Source organism: Tachypleus tridentatus, chromosome 10 (assembly GCF_004210375.1).
Source record: "Tachypleus tridentatus isolate NWPU-2018 chromosome 10, ASM421037v1, whole genome shotgun sequence".
Classification (NCBI taxonomy): domain Eukaryota; kingdom Metazoa; phylum Arthropoda; class Merostomata; order Xiphosura; family Limulidae; genus Tachypleus; species Tachypleus tridentatus.
The window spans coordinates 5,646,425-5,669,341 of NC_134834.1; the positions used below are offsets into that span (position 1 = coordinate 5,646,425).

At 32.4% G+C, this 22,917-nt stretch overlaps 1 protein-coding gene across 1 annotated transcript in view; it reads left to right on the forward strand.

Moving 5' to 3' along the window:
- LOC143228685 (sterol O-acyltransferase 1-like) overlaps positions 1 to 22,660 on the forward strand; it is a 43,074-nt gene extending 20,414 nt beyond the window's left edge. Inside the window, exons 8-14 of the mRNA XM_076459947.1 lie at positions 976 to 1,051; positions 6,940 to 7,036; positions 8,959 to 9,232; positions 14,716 to 14,814; positions 20,054 to 20,180; positions 21,513 to 21,658; positions 21,748 to 22,660. Of these exons, the coding sequence (XP_076316062.1) occupies positions 976 to 1,051; positions 6,940 to 7,036; positions 8,959 to 9,232; positions 14,716 to 14,814; positions 20,054 to 20,180; positions 21,513 to 21,658; positions 21,748 to 21,834 (906 nt within the window). The 3' untranslated portion in view covers positions 21,835 to 22,660. The remainder of the gene's footprint in view (positions 1 to 975; positions 1,052 to 6,939; positions 7,037 to 8,958; positions 9,233 to 14,715; positions 14,815 to 20,053; positions 20,181 to 21,512; positions 21,659 to 21,747) is intronic.
- Positions 22,661 to 22,917: the final 257 nt, after the last annotated feature.

Consider the following 22,917-nt stretch of genomic DNA (forward strand, 5'->3'; position numbering starts at 1 on the left):
TTTTAGTTGTTTGGAGTATATTATTACATTGATATAGTATCAGGATGAGCTTCAATTGTTTGGAGTATATTATTACATTGAGGTAGCATCAGGAGTGAGTTTTACTTGTTTGGAGTATATTATTACATTGAGATAGTATCAGGATGAGCTTCAATTGTTTGGAGTATATTATTACATAAAGATAGTATTAGGAGCAAGTTTTAGTTGTTTGGAGTATATTATTACATTGAGATAGTATCAGGAGCACGTTTTAGTTGTTTGGAGTATATTATTACATTGATATAGTATCAGGAGCAAGTTTTAGTTGTTTGGAGTATATTATTACATAAAGATAGTATTAGGAGCAAGTTTTAGTTGTTTGGAGTATATTATTACATTGAGATAGTATCAGGAGCACGTTTCAGTTGTTTGGAGTATATTATTACATTGAGGTAGCATCAGGAGTGAGTTTTAGTTTTTTGGAGTATATTATTACATTGAGATAATATCACAAGCAAGTTGTAGTTGTTTAGAGTATATTATTACATAAAGATAGCATCAGAAGTGAAATTTGGTTGCTTATTTAAGTACATAGATATAGTAAGGGAGTGAGATTTAGTTGTTGCATTTGATTGCATAGTATTGTTAAATAAATTTACCAAAGTTCTGGTATAAACTTAGATAGTGTTGAGTTGTACAAAAATTTGTATAAAAGGTATTTTTCTGTTTAACTCCTTTAAAACATTGAGAGGGACATGTTTGTGCATATTGATGTATCTACTTTGTAGATATGAGTACTGAGATAAGATGCTGTGTACATTCACTCTTAATCATTACATCAATTGTGTATAATGCCAGAAACTATAACCAGTTGGTTTTTTGAAGTATGGATTGTTTTATTTTTGAAACAAAATGAAATACCACTTTTTCTCAAGAAACACTAGTTGTTCTATTTACATTTAATAGTTTCTGATACACTTTCACTTGGCTTTCTAGGTTCGACTTTCAATGAAGACACATGCTTTTGTCAGAGAAAACATTCCTCGTGCTGTTCTATATAAATTACATCAAGGTAAATACTGTTTTTGATCATTGATGCTGATAAAGCTGTATTCATTTTATCCCTCTTGATGATGTAAATATGTATCATTTCATACTAACAAAGTTTTAATGTAATTACACTCAGTTAAAACACATAAGTAGTATACATGTCTTTAATGCTGCCATATTGTGTTTGCATAACGTTCTAAATGTGAACATCATTATTCACTTGGCATAATAATTCTAAACTGTTTCAGTAATATGTTTGTTCCAAGTGACAATGTATTGCAGGTATTATTTTAAAAACCTTTTATATTTGGGACCTCTGTTCTACATTTACTGAAATTCCTGTCTTACAACTCCTTAGTGTGGATTCCTGTATGTGGGTAGGGCTCCATGGTGGGCACCAAAACATTTTTTTTTATATATATGGATTCTCCAAATAAAAACTTAATAGTATAAAAACACTCCATAGGTAAACAACCACATCTTGAAGATTGAAATCAACAATTTTCAACATCTGTAACACTGGTATCTAGTTTTCTTGTATTACATTTTATTTCAGGTAAACATTTGGGGCAAATGTCTCCCATTTTTATTCAGAAGGAACTAGAGGGACTTGCTACCTCTCCAAAGTCAGTAAAGAAGCTTTGCTTTGGTGACATATTGGTGGAAACATCCACATCTCAACAAAGTTAATTCCTTTTACATTCAAAGGCAATTGGGGATATACCCATTAAGGTTATGCCCCATGCTAATTTGAATTTGTCATGAGGAGTTATTGTTGAGAGGGATTTGAAGAACATCTCTTAGTCGAAGATTCTCGCTGGTTTCTGCAGTGCAAGGGGTTTCTGCAGTGAGGCATATCTCCACTAGCAAAGATGAAATTATAATGCTGACCAATGTCCTCATTTTAACATTTTCATCACCATGTCCACCTGCCACCATCAAAGCAGGTTATTTTAATTGCAAGGTACAGCCATACATTTCAACTCCTCTCAGATGTTTCCAGTATCAACAGCTCAGTCACTCAAAGACATCATATTGTGGTTCCTTGATGTGTACTTATTGCATCAATTGCAATGGCTCTCACCCATACTACTTTCATTCTTGCCCTAAATGGTTGGAAGAAAAAGAGGTGCAGCATTTGAAAAATGATTCAAAAAATTACTTACCCTGAAGCTTGAAAGTTACTGTCCACCACTTAATCTTGGACATATGCTGCTGCACTTTGTTCAATTACTATAGTGTAGATGGATCTCTCTGTTCCTTTAAGAGAATTCTTTTCAAACCAAATGAAAAGTCTTTTGACCTCCATGGTTAAAAAGTTGATGAATCAACGTCAACACCCACCTCTGTCCCAAACATACATTCCAGCAAACCCCACGATCCACTTCCTTTGGTTCCGGGTACAGGCATTTCCTCAGGTACATCTTCTCCCACCCCAAGATGCAAAACGATCAATCGTTCATGTTCTCAGTCACTGGAATCCTCTTCCAACAACAAAGACCTGCCCAACCAACCCAGGGCAGGATCCATGGAGGTTGATAGACCTCCCTTGAATAAAGACAATAAAGAAAAAGATGTGGTCATAAACAGAAGGGCTCTCCACCCAATTCACATACGCATAAGTAAAAATGGCTATCTTGATACAATGGAACTGTCAAGGTTTACGTTCTAATTTGGATGGCATCAAAGCACTAATTGCTTCCTACCATTCTGAATGTCTTTCCTTACAGGAAACATTTCTGAAACCTGCTGATACAGTCACCTTTCAGAACTTTTCTTTCTACAGAAATTACAGGCTGTATGATGGACGAGTGCATGGAGGGGTGGCACTGTTGGTTGATCAGCTTGTGCCAACCCTGTCCTTGCCACTCGACACCTATGGAGGCCGTAGCCATCCATGTTTCATTTGGTCATACCATCATTGTTTGTTCTCTCTACCTCTCTCCTGAAGAGACAGATGATCAATCAGATATTGATGCTCTCGTTGAACAGTTTCTATCCCCCTTTTTAATCCTGGGAGATTTTAATAAACATAATCCCCTCTGGGGAGGTACTGATATTGATGAGAAGGAATGCTCCATAGAGTGTATGCTGTCACATCACAACCTTTCTCTTTTCAATACTGATTCTCATACTTATTTTCATGCACCTTGTCAGGCCTTTACTGCTATTGATCTCTCAATTTGCTCCCCTTCACTATTCTACCAATTTTCATGGAGGGTTGACAATAACCCACAAGGCAGTGATAATTTTTCTATAATTTTGAGAGAGACTGGCCGTGATCGATGCAACCCAACCCTCATACCCTGGTGGAAGCTAGATCAAGCCAACTGGCCCTGTTTCACTGCTCTCACAGAACATGATCCTGTCATCATCTGTAAGCCACCAATAGATGACTGTGTGGCAGCAGTGACTGATGGAATTATATGTGCAGCTGCTTAATGTATTCTTAAAGCCTCAACACCTTTTTCATGATGTCCTTGTCCATGGTGGAATCCTTCTTGCCACTTGGCAAGGAAGGCTCAAAAATGTATCTAGCTCTATCTTTTTAGCCATCAGAACTCTGGCAGAGTGATCACCTCTTTCCTTTTGAGCTGATTGTCTCTATGACTATAATCTCCCCTCTATCCTGGTGGCTCTCAAACTGGCCCTTCATTGGTCTGGTAGTACCTCGGTTGGACCTGTTGATGTACACTATGAAATGCTGTCCATTATATATCTCCTGCTTCTCTTGTTATTCTTCTGATTGTTTTTACTTAGATTTGGCAGGAGAATGTTTTTCCTGATGCCTGGCACCAAGCTATTGTCCTATCTTTCTCTAAGCCTGGGAAGGGTCCCAAGATTCCTTCAAACTACTGTTCAATTGTTTTGATGAGCCATCTCTGTAAGACCTCAGAGAAGATGGTTAATGCTCGTCTTGTTTAGTTCCTCAAATCAAACAACCTTCTCTCGTCCGCCCAGCGTGGGTTCCGATGACAGCACTCCACCATGGACTACCTGATTCGACTTGAAATATCAATCAGAGATGTCATTCTTGATGACAAGAAACCCACTTGAATTAAAATTGTATCTTAGAATGGCCGGTATGCTTATTAACACTTTTATTGATAAGCAGAAAACAACGTTACGACCTTTCTAGGTCACCTTCAAGTTAAGAAAGAGATAGTGTTTGAATATGACCTTTGAAGGACACATATCTTAGGGACGAGAGTATAAACGGGTATCGGATTGTAAGGGGCATTGCAGGTGGATGTTACGTTTTTAATTAGTATAGGTATAAAGGTATTCCTTTATATTGGTTTAATTTGGGTTTTAGTTGCTGTGTAAGTAGGGCTTGTTTGATTTTGCATTTGTTTATATTTGTTTCTCTACTTTGTATCTGGGTGTTTTCTATGGTTAGGTTGAGTTTATTTGACTTGCAGTGTTCAAAAACGTGTGAAAGTGTTTTTCATGTTCTCTGAATCTAGTTTTCATATTTCTGTTTGTTTCTCCAATATAGAAATCATGACAATAGTTGTTGCATTGTATTTTATAAATTATATTAGTATTGTGTTTTTCAGTGTACTTTTTACATAGTATGGACATTAGTTTTGTACCTGTTTTTTTGAATAAATGTGGTGTTTACTGTAATGTTGTGTTGTGTTATCCTTATAACCAAATGTTGGTTATTTTTTTGCTAATGTATGCAGCAGTATAAAGTTTTGTAGTTTGTTGTATCTTGTTTGTTGTCATTTGTTTTTTGTTGGTCAAGGTATGTGTGTATCATTTTTTCCAAGGTTTTTTTAAGGACATTTATAGATGTTTATGAAGTGTTGTTTTATTTTGTTGATTTCATCATTAATTTTATCTAGTGAGCAGAGTTTTGTGGCTGTGTTTATTTGGTTTTTTTAATATGTTGAGTTTTTGTTTTGTTTCATGTGTTGAGTCCTAGGGAATGTATAATCCAGTATGGGTGATTTTTCTGTGGATTTCTGTTTTGAATTGTGGATCAGTACTAGTGATCTTGAGGTTAAGAAATTATATTTGGTTAGTTTTTTCCTGTTCACAGATGAACTTAATGTTGGGGTGTATCACGTTAACATGATTGAATAAACTGCGTGTTCTGTAGATGTGAATCCAGCAATTGTATCATCAACATACCTGTACCAGTATAGTGGTGGATGTAAGGCTGAATTGATGGCTTGTGATTTAATGTGTGTCATAAAAATGTTGGCTAGAATTGGTGACATGGGATTCCTCATACTTAGGCCATTTATTTGTAGGTGGTTTTGGTTATTGAATATAAAGTTAGTTTTGGTGGTAGTGAAACAACAATAAATCCCAAGATACAACAAACTACAAAACCTTATACTGTTGCATACCATATGTTCCTGCTATCACTGCCATGCCTATTCTATACATGGACTATGGTCCTGTTTTCAAGGCTCAACTCCATGGCATTTTGCAGCTGACTTGGATTGAGCAACATGACAACAAGCCTTTCCAAATAAAACCCTCTACTGGACTTTGGCCATCTTGCTTCTCTAAAGATCGGAAAGAGGAAGTTGTTCTAACTAGACTAGACATTGGTCACATTTTTTTAACTCATCGTTTTCTCTTATCTGAGACTGATGCACCAGTGTGTAGTTTGTGTAACACTCAGGTCACAATAAGCCACATTTTACTGTCTTCCTGTCATTACGACTCTGAACAACGGCACCATTTTAAACATGTTTTGTTCTAAGGTTTATCCATAATGTTAGACAGTGTTATTGGTGATGGTGACACTGTCCACCTTACAAATGTTTTTAGTTTTTTAAAGGCCATTAATCTCTTTAATGGTATTTAGGTTTTTAATTTATAAATTAGACCTTTTTTAATGTGATTCCCTTTTAAGTATTAAAGTACATCTAGTTCGATTTGAAATTAGAAAATGGTCATAATGTCAAATAACTCAAAACCAGGACTGGAAAGACCAACTTCAAGTGACTAACACTGATGTTTGAACTTACCCATTACTCATCCTAGTGAGTTATGATAATTAGATTTATGCTATAGAAAATCCTTTATAACTTTTATTACTGAAGTTTCTCTCTTACTGCTATAAACTAGATATAAAAATTAAATTTAATGCTATTTATGTTTTTAATTTAAAAATTAAACTTTGTTTTGTTTTACCTTGATTCAATTTTACTTTAATTTTAACTTTTTACCAGCTGTTTGGCACAGATAGCCTAGTTGCTTTGTGTGCCAAATCAACCAACCAAACCTGTCTTACAATGAACCATGATTGTATCTAATGTTTCTAATATATCTCATTTCCTTAGCATGGCTCCTTCATACCTAGATTTGACACTATAATTCTATTAAATATTTTACTGCTATTTATTCTAGAATTAGATTATAATAATGTGGAATAAGTTATTAGGCTAATGTATTTTTTAGAAATATATTTCAACAGTAAGTGTTAATAAAGTGTGTACTCAAAAACACAATGCTATTTCATGTTTTACAAAGTATGGTTTAAAAACCATGATTCTTCTCTTTGTTCTGTTAAAGTTTGTGCTTAAGACAACAGTTGCATATATTTTAAGGTTGATATGTTCTTCTTTATCCATGGTTTCTACGTATGATAATGGTTACTCATTATTTGTTTACTTACTTTCTCTAGTGCATTATAAATTAACTATGTGATAAGTTATTACAGTTCTTATGTACTAACGTTTCAACATCTTTCTTAGGCTCTGTTACCAGATATTGGCTAAGGTTTGCTGCAGTGCATATGCTTTTGACTCTGTGGTTTATGACAGAAAAACAAAGAAAGAAATTCTGATTTTTTTGTATCTAGGGGCATTGTTTATTATATATTATTATTGTTTATTAAGATTTAAAATGTTCTATATTTATGCACGTGGATTTTTCTTTACACAGATAATGATGAGAAAGACCCTAGACCATATCCACGTTTTGCGAACTACCTGTATTTTCTGTTTGCACCAACTTTAGTCTATAGAGATGTCTACCCAAGGTGATACTTACAGTGGTTTCATAAAACTATATGAATTCCTTACAGTCACACTACTAAGGTTAATAAATGATACTTACAGGAGTCTGTTGTTCTATTTTAAAGTTTAGTTAATGTAGCATAATGAGATTTGTTTTTACACTGTGCATTAAGTGATCGTGTTTATGATGAAAGTAATGTTCAATCTGTGTAATGATAACAAATTACTTCTTCCTTAATGTTTCTTACAAACTACAATCACTTGTACAAGTTGTTAACAAATAATAGTTTTCACTTTCAGATGAAAATTTACTCACTCATGGTATCATGACTAATGCATCAGGTCATCCCTTAAGTAATTTCTGATTTTAGGTTCAGAAAAACAGAAAGGATTTCAAATGCTTTTAATGTTATTTAATCAATAGTGTATGTTCCATTATTATTAATTACTTCATGTTAACGATTCACAAACTTCTGAATGTCACTTCTATAATATTCTTGGGATTTGGAGGAAAAGAATGTAGAGAGGGTAGTTTTGACATCTTCATGTGTTCCAAGCTCTTTTTCATCAAGATAGTTCTGCAAACTTCAGAATAGATGATAATCAGATGGGACAAGGTTTGGAAAATAAGGAAGATGTGAAAGTTTTTCCCAGTCTAGCTCTTCAATCTTTACAGATGTGATCCTTGCTGTATGGGACTGTGTATTATTCTAGTGTGACACAACACCTTACAATTTATCAAAGCAGGCATCTTTTCTTTCAGTGCAACATTCAGGTGCTCTAACTGTTGACAATATAAAGCTAATGTAATTGTTACATTGAGTGGCAGCAACTCGAACTGGATTACATCAACAATATTCTACCAAATGCTTAACAAGACCTTCCTCTGGTGGAGGTCCATTTTGGGCTGTGCTTTAACCATTTTACCTGCACTGAGCTATTGTTTGCAGCATGTACCATATTTATAATGTATCCATTTTTTTATCTCCAGTCACTAACCTGTCCAAAAAAGATGAATCACATTCATTAGTGTCCAGAAAAGTGCAAATTTCGACACTTGCTCTCAGGTTGGCTTCTGTCAAATGATGGGGGACCCATTTTCCAAGTTTTGAGACCTTCCTAAGCTGTTGCAGATGACAGTAAACTGTTGAATGGGTTGAATTAAGCTTCTATACTAGTTCTTCAACTGTTACAGCACAATCTTCATCACGTGCAGCCAGCAGCAATTCATCATTAAACTCAACATGACTACCTGAACGTGATGCATCATTTGAACTGTAGTCACCTGATTTGAACTTCTGAAAACAAGTTCGACATTTTCTTTCATTGAGAGACTCAGCATCATAAACACCTTGAATGTTTCAGGTAGTTTCTTCTGCACTTTTTACTTTTTAAACTCATAAAGCACAGAGCTCAGACACTTCCATCTTTTTTAAGGGCTTATTTCATTAATGATCTGAAAAAGTGGAGTTGAGTTAGTTTCTTTCATTTGTCTGAACATTTTTATACACTTACTACAACATATTTTAGTAATTAAAGCCTTCTACAAAAACAAAAAATGATGATGCACTTTTTGTATTAAATTTTCAGACATTACTTACAGGGTGACCTGATATAAATAAATTTATTCCTACAGTTTCATGTTTAATCAACTAAATAACTGAATATATGCAACAATACTGATCTGAATACTTTGCTAACTTCTCAATCACTAAATGAACTGAATTGACTGGTATTCACTGTTTATAACTAAGGCATCTATCTAGATGTTAGTCAAATTTGCTATATTTCAGTCTCATGCCCTCTAGCAAACATTGAAAATATATCTCCAAATTATTGTGCTCTGGGATATTTATAGTTTTTCAGAATGCACACACCACTATGGGTTTTAATCTTATTAGTAAACTTTATTACAGTTTCTACTTTGTTTGATTTTCTGCTGTAGAACTATCTGTATCCGTTGGAACTATGTGGCCTGGAATTTCCTGCAGTTTCTCACATGTGTCTTCACTTCATGTATAGCGTTTCACAGATTTGTTGTGGATATCTTTCAGCATGTAGGTCACAAGCCTTTCACCCCTGTGGACTTTGTCCTTACTTTGTCTGGTGGTATGGCTGTTGGTAGTCTTGCCATGTTCCTCGTATTTTATGGCTTTTTACACTGTTGGCTCAATGCATTTGCAGAACTTCTATGTTTTGGTGATCGTGTTTTCTATCAGGTAAAATATTTTGTATTAATAAGGAACTTAAAATAACTGATGTAAAGAGAATAGAAAAGTTAAATCTTCAGTGCACTAGCAAAAAAAACAAAAAACCCACCTACCAAAAACAGTTACAATATAAAAAGGTTTACCAAGAAGTCTGAAATAGTACACAAACAGATTATCCAAGAAAAAATAAAAACCAAAATCATTTGAGACATTTTTATGAAATTGACAAATAAAATGCTTACAAAATAAAAGAAACAAATGGTTGTAGTTATTAGAAATACTTTTTATTTTCTTGGAAAAGATCTAGTTTATAAAGTTATGTACAATTTCTGCTTTCATGCAAGCTCTAATCATTAGACAAGTATAAGTTGTAATTACTCAGCAACAGAATGTAAAAAAAGCAAACACAATAATAGTAAATTTAACAATAAAAACCTACATTAAGAGCAACTGAAAAGTGGCATATTGTTACATAACACAGTGTTTTGAGACAATAAAGGACCTATTGGTCCATTTTGATTGTTCCATTCTCTGAACTAAATTAAAATAATTAGGAAAAAAATTTAAAGCCAGCCCTTATTATTCATATACTTATTGAGCTTTCTCTTAAAACTTACACAAAGTTACTGCCTCCAAAAAATCCAAGGGAAATTCATTACAAAGGCCAACCACTCTATTCTATTAAACCGCCTTTGCTGAAAATGACTTCTACCCTGCCAAATTTTGTACTTGTGTCCCTTAACTCTGCCATTCACAGTGTTAAATATGAAAAAAGATGGTGCATGAACAATATCATCTCCATGTATAAAGACATCAATCAGATCTCTCCTGCTGGCTGTTTGTTACTGGCATGCCTTTTCAGTTTTAATTTATTTATCAGTATAAAAGTGATTGTCATTTTCTATTTGTTGCAATGTGTTATTACTTTTTGTAATTTATTCATACAACTGAAAGTGAATGATCAAAACTGTTATACATTACTGTGTCACATATCGACACTCCTGATAAAGGCCTCGGTATTTTTAATTATTTGTGCAAGAGAAACTGATGAAACTAAGGCCAGTTAATTATCCCAAACATTTTCCTCCATAAGAAGATCAAACATTTAAAATTAATGTTTTATTTATCTTGTAAAAATGGAAAATGGCCAGTAGTATCTTTTTACTTGTCTACACAATAAAACTTTATAAAATTGATAATGATTAGATAAATGTGACATTAACACAGTTTACTTATCCTATATTTCATATAAAATAATGGTAATGAAAGTGAATAAAGATGATTTAACATTATGACAGTTTGAAAGTGTTGCCTATTTATAAAATCAGAAATAGAATTGAAAATAGCAACTTAAAAATTTGTATCCATTATACATAAATTTTTGTTTAATCTATAATAATAATAAAAGATAATACTTCTGTGTGACCACCATAACTTCAAGAGGAAATAACCTAGAAATTTGAAATTTTGCACACATACTGAGTGGACCCTGAGGGAGTACACTTGGGTATTACTTATCTACTTGTGTGCTCTTAATTTTTACTGAGGCAAGGTAGTGAAAAACCACATAGAAAAGAAGTGGTTCCTTATATTATGAATAGAAATCATAGACAAGACATGCATGAACAAGAGGAAAAAACCTAGAAACTACATACATACAGACAAACACTCAAGTGTGCATGTGCACTTGTGCATCTACATTTGTGATCATTCTTATTATTACTTATCCATGTGATTGTGTGGAAAACCACATAGAAATCAATTTTTTTTATGAGGCAAGATAATGAAAACCACTTAGAAAATAAAATTATTCTTTCTATAACAACTTCTAATATATCAATAAATCAGTGAGTTTTGGTAGCAACATATTCCAACAATAGGTTTTATGTCATACGAGGGCTGTTCAAATAATATGCGGACTGTTTGAATTGCGCGGCTCCAGTTGGTTCCAGGGGAATCTGCTTGGTGTTGCTAGGTTCGCACAGATCAGCTGATTACAACGCCATTTCCCAATTGCAGATATCTTCATTTGTGTATTAGCTACGCGGTTTTAAGTGAAGTGCGATTTTTTCATTTGGCGGATTTCAGAATGAATGACCTGAAGGAGCAACGACTTGCTGTGAAATTTTGTGTTAAACTTGGAAAATCTGTGACTGAAACTTTTGCTATGCTTAACACGGCTTACGGTGATGTTGCCATGAAGCGTACGGCATGTTTCAAGTGGCATGAACGTTTTAAGGATGGTCGACAGTCCATTGAAGATGATGAGTGTCCTGGACGTCCTTCCACGTCAACTGACGACCCACACGTCGACAAAATCAACACCCTGGTGCGGGCAAATCGACGTCTGACTGTCAGGGAGCTTGCTGAAGAGTGTGGGATATCAGTTGGATCTTGTTACGAGATTTTGACCGAAAAGTTGAAGATGCACCGCGTTGCTGCGAAATTCAGCCCTCAGAACTTGTGAGTTTTTGGCCAAACACTCGATCACTGTTCTTCCCCACCCTCCCTACTCACCTGACCTTGCTCCTTGCGATTTTTTCTTGTTCCCCAAACTCAAAAGACCCTTGAAAGGAAGAAGATTTGAGACGATTCCTGAGATTAAGGCAAATGTGACGAAGGAGCTGGAGGACATTACAAAAGAAGCGTACCAGGACTGTTTCAACAAGTGGAAACATCGTTGGGATAAGTGTGTGCGTTGGGGAGGAGAGTACTTTGAAGGGGTCCCAGACCTGTAACTTCTAAATAAAGTACATTTTGTTTTATGACGTCAGTCCACATATTTTTTGAACAGACCTCGTATTGCTTAGGAACAAAAGTATACATGTTATACTTTTATGCTAAAATAGGTTCAAGTAATTCTTGATGATGAAAAACCCACTTGAAATAAAAATATATCTCAGAATGGTTGGTTTGGGTATTAACACTTTTGCTGACAAGGAGAGAACAATGTTTTGACCTTTCTAGGTCATCTTCAGGTTAAGAAAGAGAGATTGTTTGAATGTGACTTTTGAAGGACACATATCTTAGGGACGAGAGTATAAACAGGTACTGGATTGTGAGGGGTGTTGCAGGCGGATGTTACGTTTTTAATTAGTATAGGTATAAAGGTATTCCTTTATGTTAGTTTAATTTTGGTTTTAGTTGCTGTATAAGTAGGGCTTTTTTGATTTTGCACTTGTTTATATTTGTTTCTCTATTTTGTATCTGGGTGTTTTCTATGGTTATGTTGTGTTTATTTGATTTGCAGTGTTCAAAAATTTGTGAAAGCATTTTTGATGTGTTCTTTGAATCTAGTTTCCATTTTTCTGCTTGTTTCTCTAATATAGAGGTCGCGGTAGTTGTTGCATTGTATTTTATAAATTATGTTAGTGTTGTGTTTGTCAGTGTAGTTTTTGCATAGTATGGACTTTAGTTTTGTACCTGGTTTTTGAATAAATTTTGTGTTTACTGGAAAGTTGTGTTTTGTTATAAGTTTTTTCCAAATGTTGGTTATTTTTTCAGGAATACTTGGTATACAGCAGTGTAAAGTTTTGTAGTTTGTTGTATCTTGGGATTTATTGTCGTTTGTTTGTTGTTGGTCTAGGTGTGTGCGTATAATTTTGTCCATGGTTTTTTGAGGAAATTTGTTAATGTTAATGAAGTGTTGTTTTATTTTTATTCACCTGCAATGCCCCCTACAATCCAGTACCCGTTTATACTCTCGTCCTTAAGACATGTCCATCAATGGTCACATTCAAACACTCTCTTTCTCAACCTGAAGATGTCCTTGGAAGGTCAAAAAGTTGTTCTTTCTTTTATCAGTAAAAGTGTTAATACCCATACCAGCCGTTCTGAGATATATGAAATAAGTTCAGAATACACACTGATGTAGATATCTAGTGTATAATAACCAGAGCAAAGCCATGTAATTGCACTTCAACACTATAAAGTAAATTGTTTTCTGTGGTATTTAAGTCATCTATTTGTGAACTGAATATAGTTTTTAATAAATTCTAGTATATTTATTCTGTTAATTACTTTATGAAATATTTATATAAAAACAACATTACATTAAAGAACAAAGTTTATTAGCAGTATTGAAATAGGATAATAATTATAAAATAGTAATGTCAGATTTATGTGAACTGTACAAAGTAACGTGAGATTATATGAACTGTTCAAAGTAATATTAGATTTACATGAACTGTACAAACTTATGTTAGATTTATATGAACTGTACAAAGTAATGTGAGATTATATGAACTGTTCAAAGTAATATTAGATTTACATGAACTGTACAAACTTATGTTAGATTTACATGAACTTTATTGTAATATCAAAACAAAGAAAAACTAACACAATTTTGGGCTAAAGTTACTTTATTCTGTAGGATTTTTGAAAAGCACACAAGAACTAAAATGCAGAAAGAAATGCTGGGAAATTAAAAATAAACAGCTTTAAAATGTTGATTTAATACAGAAAGTTTAAAGGTTTTTATGTACTTCTGTTATTTGTCTTTAAAAGTTTGAAACTTCCATAATTCAGTACCAGAATTTTTAATAACTATGTGTGTTACTTAGGACACTAACTTTTTATTGTTGTTGTTGTTAATGGAAAGACTGATGTAAATGTTACAGAAATCAAGAAAATAAAATACTGATAATAATATAAGGATTAATGTACTAAAGAAGATAAGGCATTTGCTTATAGGAAGTTGTAAGCTCTTAGTAATAGTAGTAGTTTTGGCACTAACAACAACATAAAGTCAGTATTTTTAGAGTGATTGATGTGATATTTCATGTTAATTTCAAAATGTTATTTTTATAGTGAAATAGCTATGTGATGTGAGCTTAAGTTGTTAGGTATTATGCATGCTCAAACTATTAGGTTGGCTTATTATGTAGTAATCTGTTAGGACATTTTACTTTTAGATTGGGTTGCATGATACATTATGACCATTGTTGATATGTTTGCTACACAATAAAGTAAATTTGCTGTACCCAATACAAGGATTAAACTCTGAATTTTAGTAGTGAAGGCCTTCAAACTTTCTGTTGGGCCAGTATGTGTTATCTTTACTGGTGGAACAATGAAAAGCTACTTTAACCTGAATGTTATTTTACTTCTTTCTGGTTTGTTCATAATGTTCAGTTTTAAATTCTCTTCCTTTCTTATCTTTATGATTTCTTCCTAGTTGTTTATTAATATTCCAAACCTTATAAATATTAGGTTTATTTTACTTGACCACTAGTCTGTTGAAATATTTATTTATTGGAGAAATGATAAAATTCTACTGCATCAAGACAGAAATAATTATTAGTTAAACATCAGGATATTCCATTGTTGATTTATGATAACAACTTTCATGAAATCTTTAAAAAATGTAAACTGTCAATTTTTATGAAGATTGTTAAACAAATTAAAGTTTAATTTATAGTTACCAAAAACTGCTTACAACTGGTCAAAACTTCTTATTCAGGAAACTAAGGTGAATGATTTTTTTGGACTAGGACTGGTGGAACTGTACATCTTTTAGCAAATACTACCGTACATGGAATTCAGTAGTCCATGACTGGCTTTACAGCTACGTATATAAGGATATCTATCAGGTGAGAAAACTTCCAGCAAAATTATTGCACTTTCCCACAATATTTGAATATCTAGTTTATATCTGCAAAAGACTCTGTATCTATATTATTCATTATCAAAAAATAATGTGAAAATGTGCACACATGCACAAAAACCAAAGCTTGTGGCTTCTTTCTGTGAATTGTGTTACCTGATCAACAGCTCGTGACTTCCTCTTTTGTTCACAAACTGTTTTAAGTTTTTATATGTAGATGGTTTGAAAATGTATTAATTATAATACTGTTATTTCATTTTCTTTTTGTATTGTTAGTTGTTTTTTTTATAACTAAAAACTGTGTTAATACTCTTATTTTGATAAATATGATTGTAGGTTATATTTACAGAAATATCGAATAGAAGTCTAAGAATGTTCTAATTTCACTGTAAAGGTCATTGGTTAGACTACATTTGGAGTATTGAATTCAGTTTGGTGTTAGTTTCATTACTTCTTATCTTAAGAAGGACATTGAATTGTTGGAAATGGTTTAGAGAAGATGATATTTGTGATAGAAAATTTATCTCATAAGGACAGTTCAAGATCTCTGAGATTGTTTCTTCTTGAAAAAAAAAACTTTATAGGGAATCCGAGTAAGATTAGAAAACTTGATATCTTTTTTTCATATCTAATGGTAAGAATAATAAAACTAGGGAACATAAGTTGCAGCAGAGTAGAAGTCATCTTCAGTTAATACAGCTTTAAGTTTCAAAAAGGGTTGTTAGTCTTTGGAATGGATTGCTTTAAAATGTGGTGGACACAGTTTTTAATGGAAGTATTGCTAAATACATGAATGAAAAGAGATGGCTTTGAGATTTTTATTTTATAATTTAGTTGAGTGCTTGCAGAGGTCCAAATGAACTAACAGGTCCATTACTGTCTTTAAATTATATGTAAAATATTAATGAAGACAAATCAAATTGAAACCTTATTACTAATGGAGTACTTCAGAGGTCAGTGCTCAGGCCTTTGCTTATATTGATAATAGTGATGTTGGTGTAAATATTAAAGTAATAATGTTTGCTGATGGTATAAAATATTTTTTCCTAGTATTGAAGTATTACAGAATGACTTGGACCAGTTAGTTAAATATTTGGCAAAGAACCTTTAATAATAGTAAGTGCAAGGCAAAACATTGAAGTTATCATAATTTGGATCATAACATTTAAAATAGATTAGAACCCACTTAATAGCATGACTGAAGTAAAGGATCTTTGCATAGTGGTAGATAAGTCCCTCAAGTCATCATAGCAATGCTTAACTGCTGTTGTTGGATCTAGTAGAATTTTAGGATTACCCATAAACATTGATTGTAAGTGAAGAGATATAGTTATACCTGTATATAAACACTTTTTAGACTTCATTAGAATTCTGTGTACATTGGCTTATTGGAAAGGGTTCAGAGGATGGTTACCACAGTATGCTTCTTTGAAAGTTAACTTATGGGGGTTGATAAATATCTTACCATACTTTATCTTGAGAATAGAAGGGTAAGAGATTATTTTATTACAAGATTATCCAAAAGACTGTTAGAATAAAGGTCTCTGAATTTGCTATACTATATTTTGTATCTTTCAGGATAGGAGAATGCAAGTTTAAAATCTGGAAAAGACACACTATGCTAAACTTGAGATACTTTTATTTTTCTAACATGAGTTGCTATTGGCAAAAGTTAAAGCAAGCACTTTCCAGAAATGTAAGAGGGTGTTCCAAGATCTCATGAAAAAATAATGTGTGGACTTAGATTTTTAATTTAAAAGGGTATTCCAAGCTCTCATAAAAATAATATGTGGGCTTAGATTTTTACTTTTCACAATAACAGATTTAATAGACAAATTAGACCTTTGTTATCCATACAATGATAGGAAAGTAAAGTGACACATTTGTGACCAGAACATACTTTGACCAAGCATGGCATTTTCCTGTGAGTAATAGACAGTGCTTCTTCATATTAAACATTACAGACAGCCTAAAGGCTTATCAGTGATGGCAGCAGAACATGTCATATTATTGGAAATGTTAAACTGGATAAAATTCATGTTCCGGTGATACCCTAAAACAACACATTAAAGAATATTTACTGCTTTTATGAGCCATGGTGACATGAATCTCGATGTTTCATTACTTTGCTGCTGTTTCAACATATACTGTTTTGAATGACATAGAGGTTGCAACTGTTATTCCGTGACTAGGTGTTTCATTACTTTAGTGCTATTTCAACACATACTCTTTTGAATGGCACAGAGGTTGCAACTGTTATTCCATGACTAGGTATTTCATTACTTTATTGCTATTTCAACACGTACTATTTTCAATGACACAGAAGTTGCAAGTTTTATTCCATAACTAGGTGTTCCATTACTTTAGTGCTATTTCAAAATGTAATGTTTGTGAATTCCACTGAGGCTGGTACTATTAATCCATGACTCTAGGTGTTTCATTACTTTTGTGATATTTTAACAAATACTGTTTTGAATGGGACAGAGGTTGTTAATGTTATTCCATGACTCTAGGGTTTTCATCACTTTGGTTCTATTTCAAGACATAGTTTTGAAAGGCACAGAGATTGGTACCTCCACATAACTCTAAACTTACTGTAACAATAACCAACTATGACTCAGGATGCATTAAATGATGTTCCTGTCTCATTCCTGCACATAATTCTAAACTTACTATATTAATAACCAACCATGACTCAGGATTCGTTGAATGATATGACTCTCTTACCTGTACATAATTCTAAACTTACTATATTAATAACCAACCATGGTTCAAGATACATTAAATGATATGCCTGTCTCACCTGCACATAATTCTAAACTTACTATATTAATAACCAACTATGACTCAGGATTTGTTAAATGATATGACTCTCTCACCTGCACATAATTCTAAACTTAGTATATTAATAACCAACCATGGTTCAGGATACATTAAATGATATGCCTGTCTCACCTGCACATAACTCTAAACTTACTATAACAATGACCAACTATGACTCAGGATTCGTTAAATGAATTGTGTCTCTCACCTGCACATAATTCTAAACTTACTATAATAATAATCAATCATTTTGCAGGATGTATTGAATGATATGCATCTCTCACCTTTCTTCTGTATAACTGTAAACTTACTATAATTATAACCAACCATGACTCAGGAAGCATTACATGATATGCATCTCTCATGTGTGCTTAACTCTAAACCTACTCTAATAATACATCAGTTATTAATATATAATTAATGTACTGACTGGCCATCTACATCAGTTATTAATATACAATTAATGTACTGACTGGCCATCTACATCAGTTATTAATATACAATTAATGTACTGACTGGCCATCTACATCAGTTATTAATATATAATTAACGTACTGACTGGCCATCTAGATCAGTTATTAATATACAATTAATGTACTGACTGGCCATCTACATCAGTTATTAATATACAATTAATGTACTGACTGGCCATCTACATCAGTTATTAATATATAATTAACGTACTGACTGGCCATCTATGTCAGTTATTAATATATAATTAACATACTGACTAGATCAGTTATTAATATACAATTAATGTACTGACTGGCCATCTACATCAGTTATTAATATATAATTAATGTACTGATTGGCCATCTACATCAGTTATTAATATATAATTAATGTACTGACTGGCCATCTACATCAGTTATTAATATATAATTAATGTACTGACTGGCCATCTACATCAGTTATTAATATATAATTAATGTACTGACTGGCCATCTACATCAGTTATTAATATACAATTAATGTACTGACTGGCCATCTACATCAGTTATTAATATATAATTAATGTACTGACTGGCCATCCACATCAGTTATTAATATATAATTAATGTACTGACTGGCCATCTACATCAGTTATTAATATACAATTAATGTACTGACTGGCCATCTACATCAGTTATTAATATATAATTAATGTACTGACTGGCCATCTACATCAGTTATTAATATATAATTAATGTACTGACTGGCCATCTACATCAGTTATTAATATACAATTAATGTACTGACTGGCCATCTACATCAGTTATTAATATATAATTAATGTACTGACTGGCCATCTACATCAGTTATTAATATATAATTAATGTACTGACTGGCCATCTACATCAGTTATTAATATATAATTAATGTACTGACTGGCCATCTACATCAGTTATTAATATACAATTAATGTACTGACTGGCCATCTACATCAGTTATTAATATATAATTAATGTACTGACTGGCCATCTACATCAGTTATTAATATATAATTAATGTACTGACTGGCCATCTACATCAGTTATTAATATATAATTAATATACTGATTGGCCATCTACATCAGTTATTAATATATAATTAATGTACTGACTGGCCATCTACATCAGTTATTAATATATAATTAATGTACTGACTGGCCATCCACATCAGTTATTAATATATAATTAATGTACTGACTGGCCATCCACATCAGTTATTAATATATAATTAATGTACTGACTGGCCATCTACATCAGTTATTAATATACAATTAATGTACTAACTGGCCATCTACATCAGTTATTAATATACAATTAATGTACTGATTGGCCATCTACATCAGTTATTAATATATAATTAATGTGGTCAGTTACTCTTTGTTACTTTTCTTACCTAGTTCATTTTATTATATGATAGGTTATATTAAATATTCTTTTATGGTTAAAAATGTGATCTTTTCTTTTCTCTAAAGAAATGATTACCTTTTTATGTTACATTAATCGAAACAAATTGTAACTTGGACTTTTATTATGAGTTATAACCAGACTACAAGCTAAAATATTATTAATTAGGTAGGGTTATAAGGCAACTTGAAATATCTTTGTGTTGTGGAGAGGTCTTGAAATTTTGAGGTTACTGCTTGAAAACTGGGCAAAAAGAAAAAAAAAAGAAGGAAAAGATGTGGTCCTCTGTTGTTATCAGTTTTATTGTGTTAATTTACAATCCAGATTCAAGTAATTTCATTATCCATATAAGTAGAATATTTTATTACCTGAAGTATTGTTATAAATGAGTAAGGTGAATATGTATTATCATTTGAATACATTTTGATTATGGTATCTCTTGTTGAACAGAATATCAAAAACTATTGTGAACATTTAATTCTGCTGTAATCTATTTTATCTGTGTTAAAAATTCTACTTTTATACAGATTTTAGGACGAAGCTCAGCCATGGTTATTGTATTCTTGGTGTCGGCCATTGTTCATGAGTACATTCTGGCATTGACTTTCCGCTTCTTGTATCCTGTGCTATTCATTCTGTTCAGCAGTTTTGGTGGTATAGTTTCATTACACTTTCTGTTAATAAGTTATTGTTCTGTTTAAAGTAACTCTAAACTTGGTTGTTAAAAAAGTCTAACTAAATATATGCTTCTAATTTACAAATTAACTTGCATATTTTAAGATATTTGGACTGTTTATGATTCATAAAAGCTAAATACAAATTATGAAAGATTATGATGCAGTCTGTGCAGAATCATACTGTAGTCTGTAAGAGTAAAATGTACCTTTCTTTGAGATAGATGCATAACAGCTATTGAGTATGTTATTTTAAATTGATTTTGATTATGACAGTCAATTATAAGATTGCAGTAAAACATGATATACCAAAACTACGCTTTGGCATTACATATGTAGCACTAAACATCAGTCACTTTTGGGAAGATTATGTACTGGCCTTTTTTGATGCAGAATATTTATATATGATAATCATAAAAGTAAGTTTAGATTAGGCATTACAATTTTAAAACATGAATCTACATCACACAGGAAAAAAACCTGTAACAAGTTGAACTTCAGTTGTAGTAAACAAAGTGCAGCATTTTGTAACAGGTGAGAATTCACAAATACAAAGGCCAGTAACAAAAACTGTCCATGTATCCAGTTTAACAGTGTGCAACATAATAACAAAGTACCTGTATCTGAGAAAAGCTTCCACAACATATCTTGTCACATACCTCAAGAAGCTAGAGAATGGAATGGAAGCTCATTACTGTTTCTTATCACATGTATGTATTTCTGTGTGACTGGATAGATTATGGAGAGGTGTGTTTTCATATGAGAGTCTTACAGCAAGGGCTTTTGGAGTACTATAATCAATATGTATGGTCATACAGTGCAGTAAGACTCCAAAATGGTTTTAATATAATTTACAGCAAACGATAGTTTGCTCTGTTTAGTTAAAGCTATAACTAAAAATATAAAATGCTTCTACTTTTTATTTCAGTAAATATTCCATATTACCATCTAAGGTGATACAGGGTTATTATACAGTTGGTATGGATATTTTGTTTGGCATACCATGCAATAAATATTCTCAATTTTGTAATGATATTACTTTTGGTTACTAGGCTTCCTGAGAATGTGTATATGTCACCATAATCCAGCAGCTGTTGCTCAATTAAACAAATATGTTGTTACAGAAATTTCACAATTCCCAACAACATTTGATGTGTTGCAGTATTCAATACCATTTCTATGACAGTAAATAAAACTGAAGATAACAACAGTTGGTACTCTGGCATGTCCTAGTATTATATTCATACTGATTTTGTAACCTTCCTTGTACATTATACAAGTAATAGTACTTACTGCCATCTCTTATTTTCAGTATTGGTTGTTTTCCTTACAAGACGTCGAACATCATCAGGTTGGAATGTGTTCCTGTGGATGTCACTTTTTATTGGCTGGGGTTTCTTAATCACATTGTACAGTATGGAGTGGTATGCTAGAGCCAACAACTGCCCTTCATATGTGGTATGTTTTTTTTTGTATTTTAGGATAGGATTCGATGAAAGATTGTCTGTTTGTCTGGAAAGACAATTATTTTATTTTCTATATTGCAGCATCCATATTTAGACTACATTGTACCTAGGTCGTGGAGTTGCACTGTCTTCAAAATGCACAGTTATCAACAGATTATTGGCAACTAAACAAAGATGCATCCCCTACTGTTTGAAGAAAAACCACGAATTACTGCAGAAGAATGATTTATAGTACTTTAAAATGAGAATAACTGATCATTAAAATTTCACTTTTCATGTAAAGAATCAAAATAAAGAAAAGAACAATATTTTTCATTTTAATAAATAAAGAATTGAAGTTAAATAACAGATATTTCTGAAATTAAATGAGTTGCTCATAAAGTTTGTAATAATTTCATAAGCAGTCTAATCCAGGCATATAAATTATATTGTTTAGGAAGGGAAACTAGGTAGATTAAGTTACCTAAATACTTATTAATTGTTGTGCTACCCATGGAACATATGTGTCACACTATTTTTTTTTCTAAAGTAAATAGAGTTTGTAATAATATAATCAACAGTCTAATCCAGGCATATAAATTATTATATTGTTTTAGAAATGCCAAAAGTTTCAGAATTAATTTCTGTATATATCTGACTTTTCATCATTAGGCTAAACTGATTAAAGTGTAATTTCGTTTAGTGTCTAACTATTCTTCATTGGGTCCAACTGATTAAAATATAATTTCTATGAGCATCTGACCATTCTTCATTATGCCCAACAGATTCAAAGGTAATTTCTGTGGGTAGCTATGAATAAAAACCCTAGCACTTTTGAAAGGTGGACCTTTTTTCTTCAGAGGCAAATTTGGAAACTATGAGTAGCTAGACATTCTTTGTTAGGCCCAGCAGATTTCAAAATCTTTAACAGGATTAATTTCAAATAATATTATTGAAAGGTAACATGAGATTGAATACTGTATATTACAATAATAAAATAATGACCCTCAGTATACTTTTTGTTTAGTTTACTAAACTATTGGTATTACCTTACCCTTTCTCAAAATAAAGAGAACAACTTGAATTACCTTAAGATATCCTGATATATTTTAATGGATAAGTTAGACATGTTAGAATGATTGAGAATTCCTTCTTTGTTACAAAGCCGACTAAATCTCAAGTTTGACATTAATCAGTGAAGTTTCAAAGTAAAAAACTGATTTTTTTTTAGTTTCTCTTAATGTTTGTAGTGGGGTTTAATTGTGTTAATTT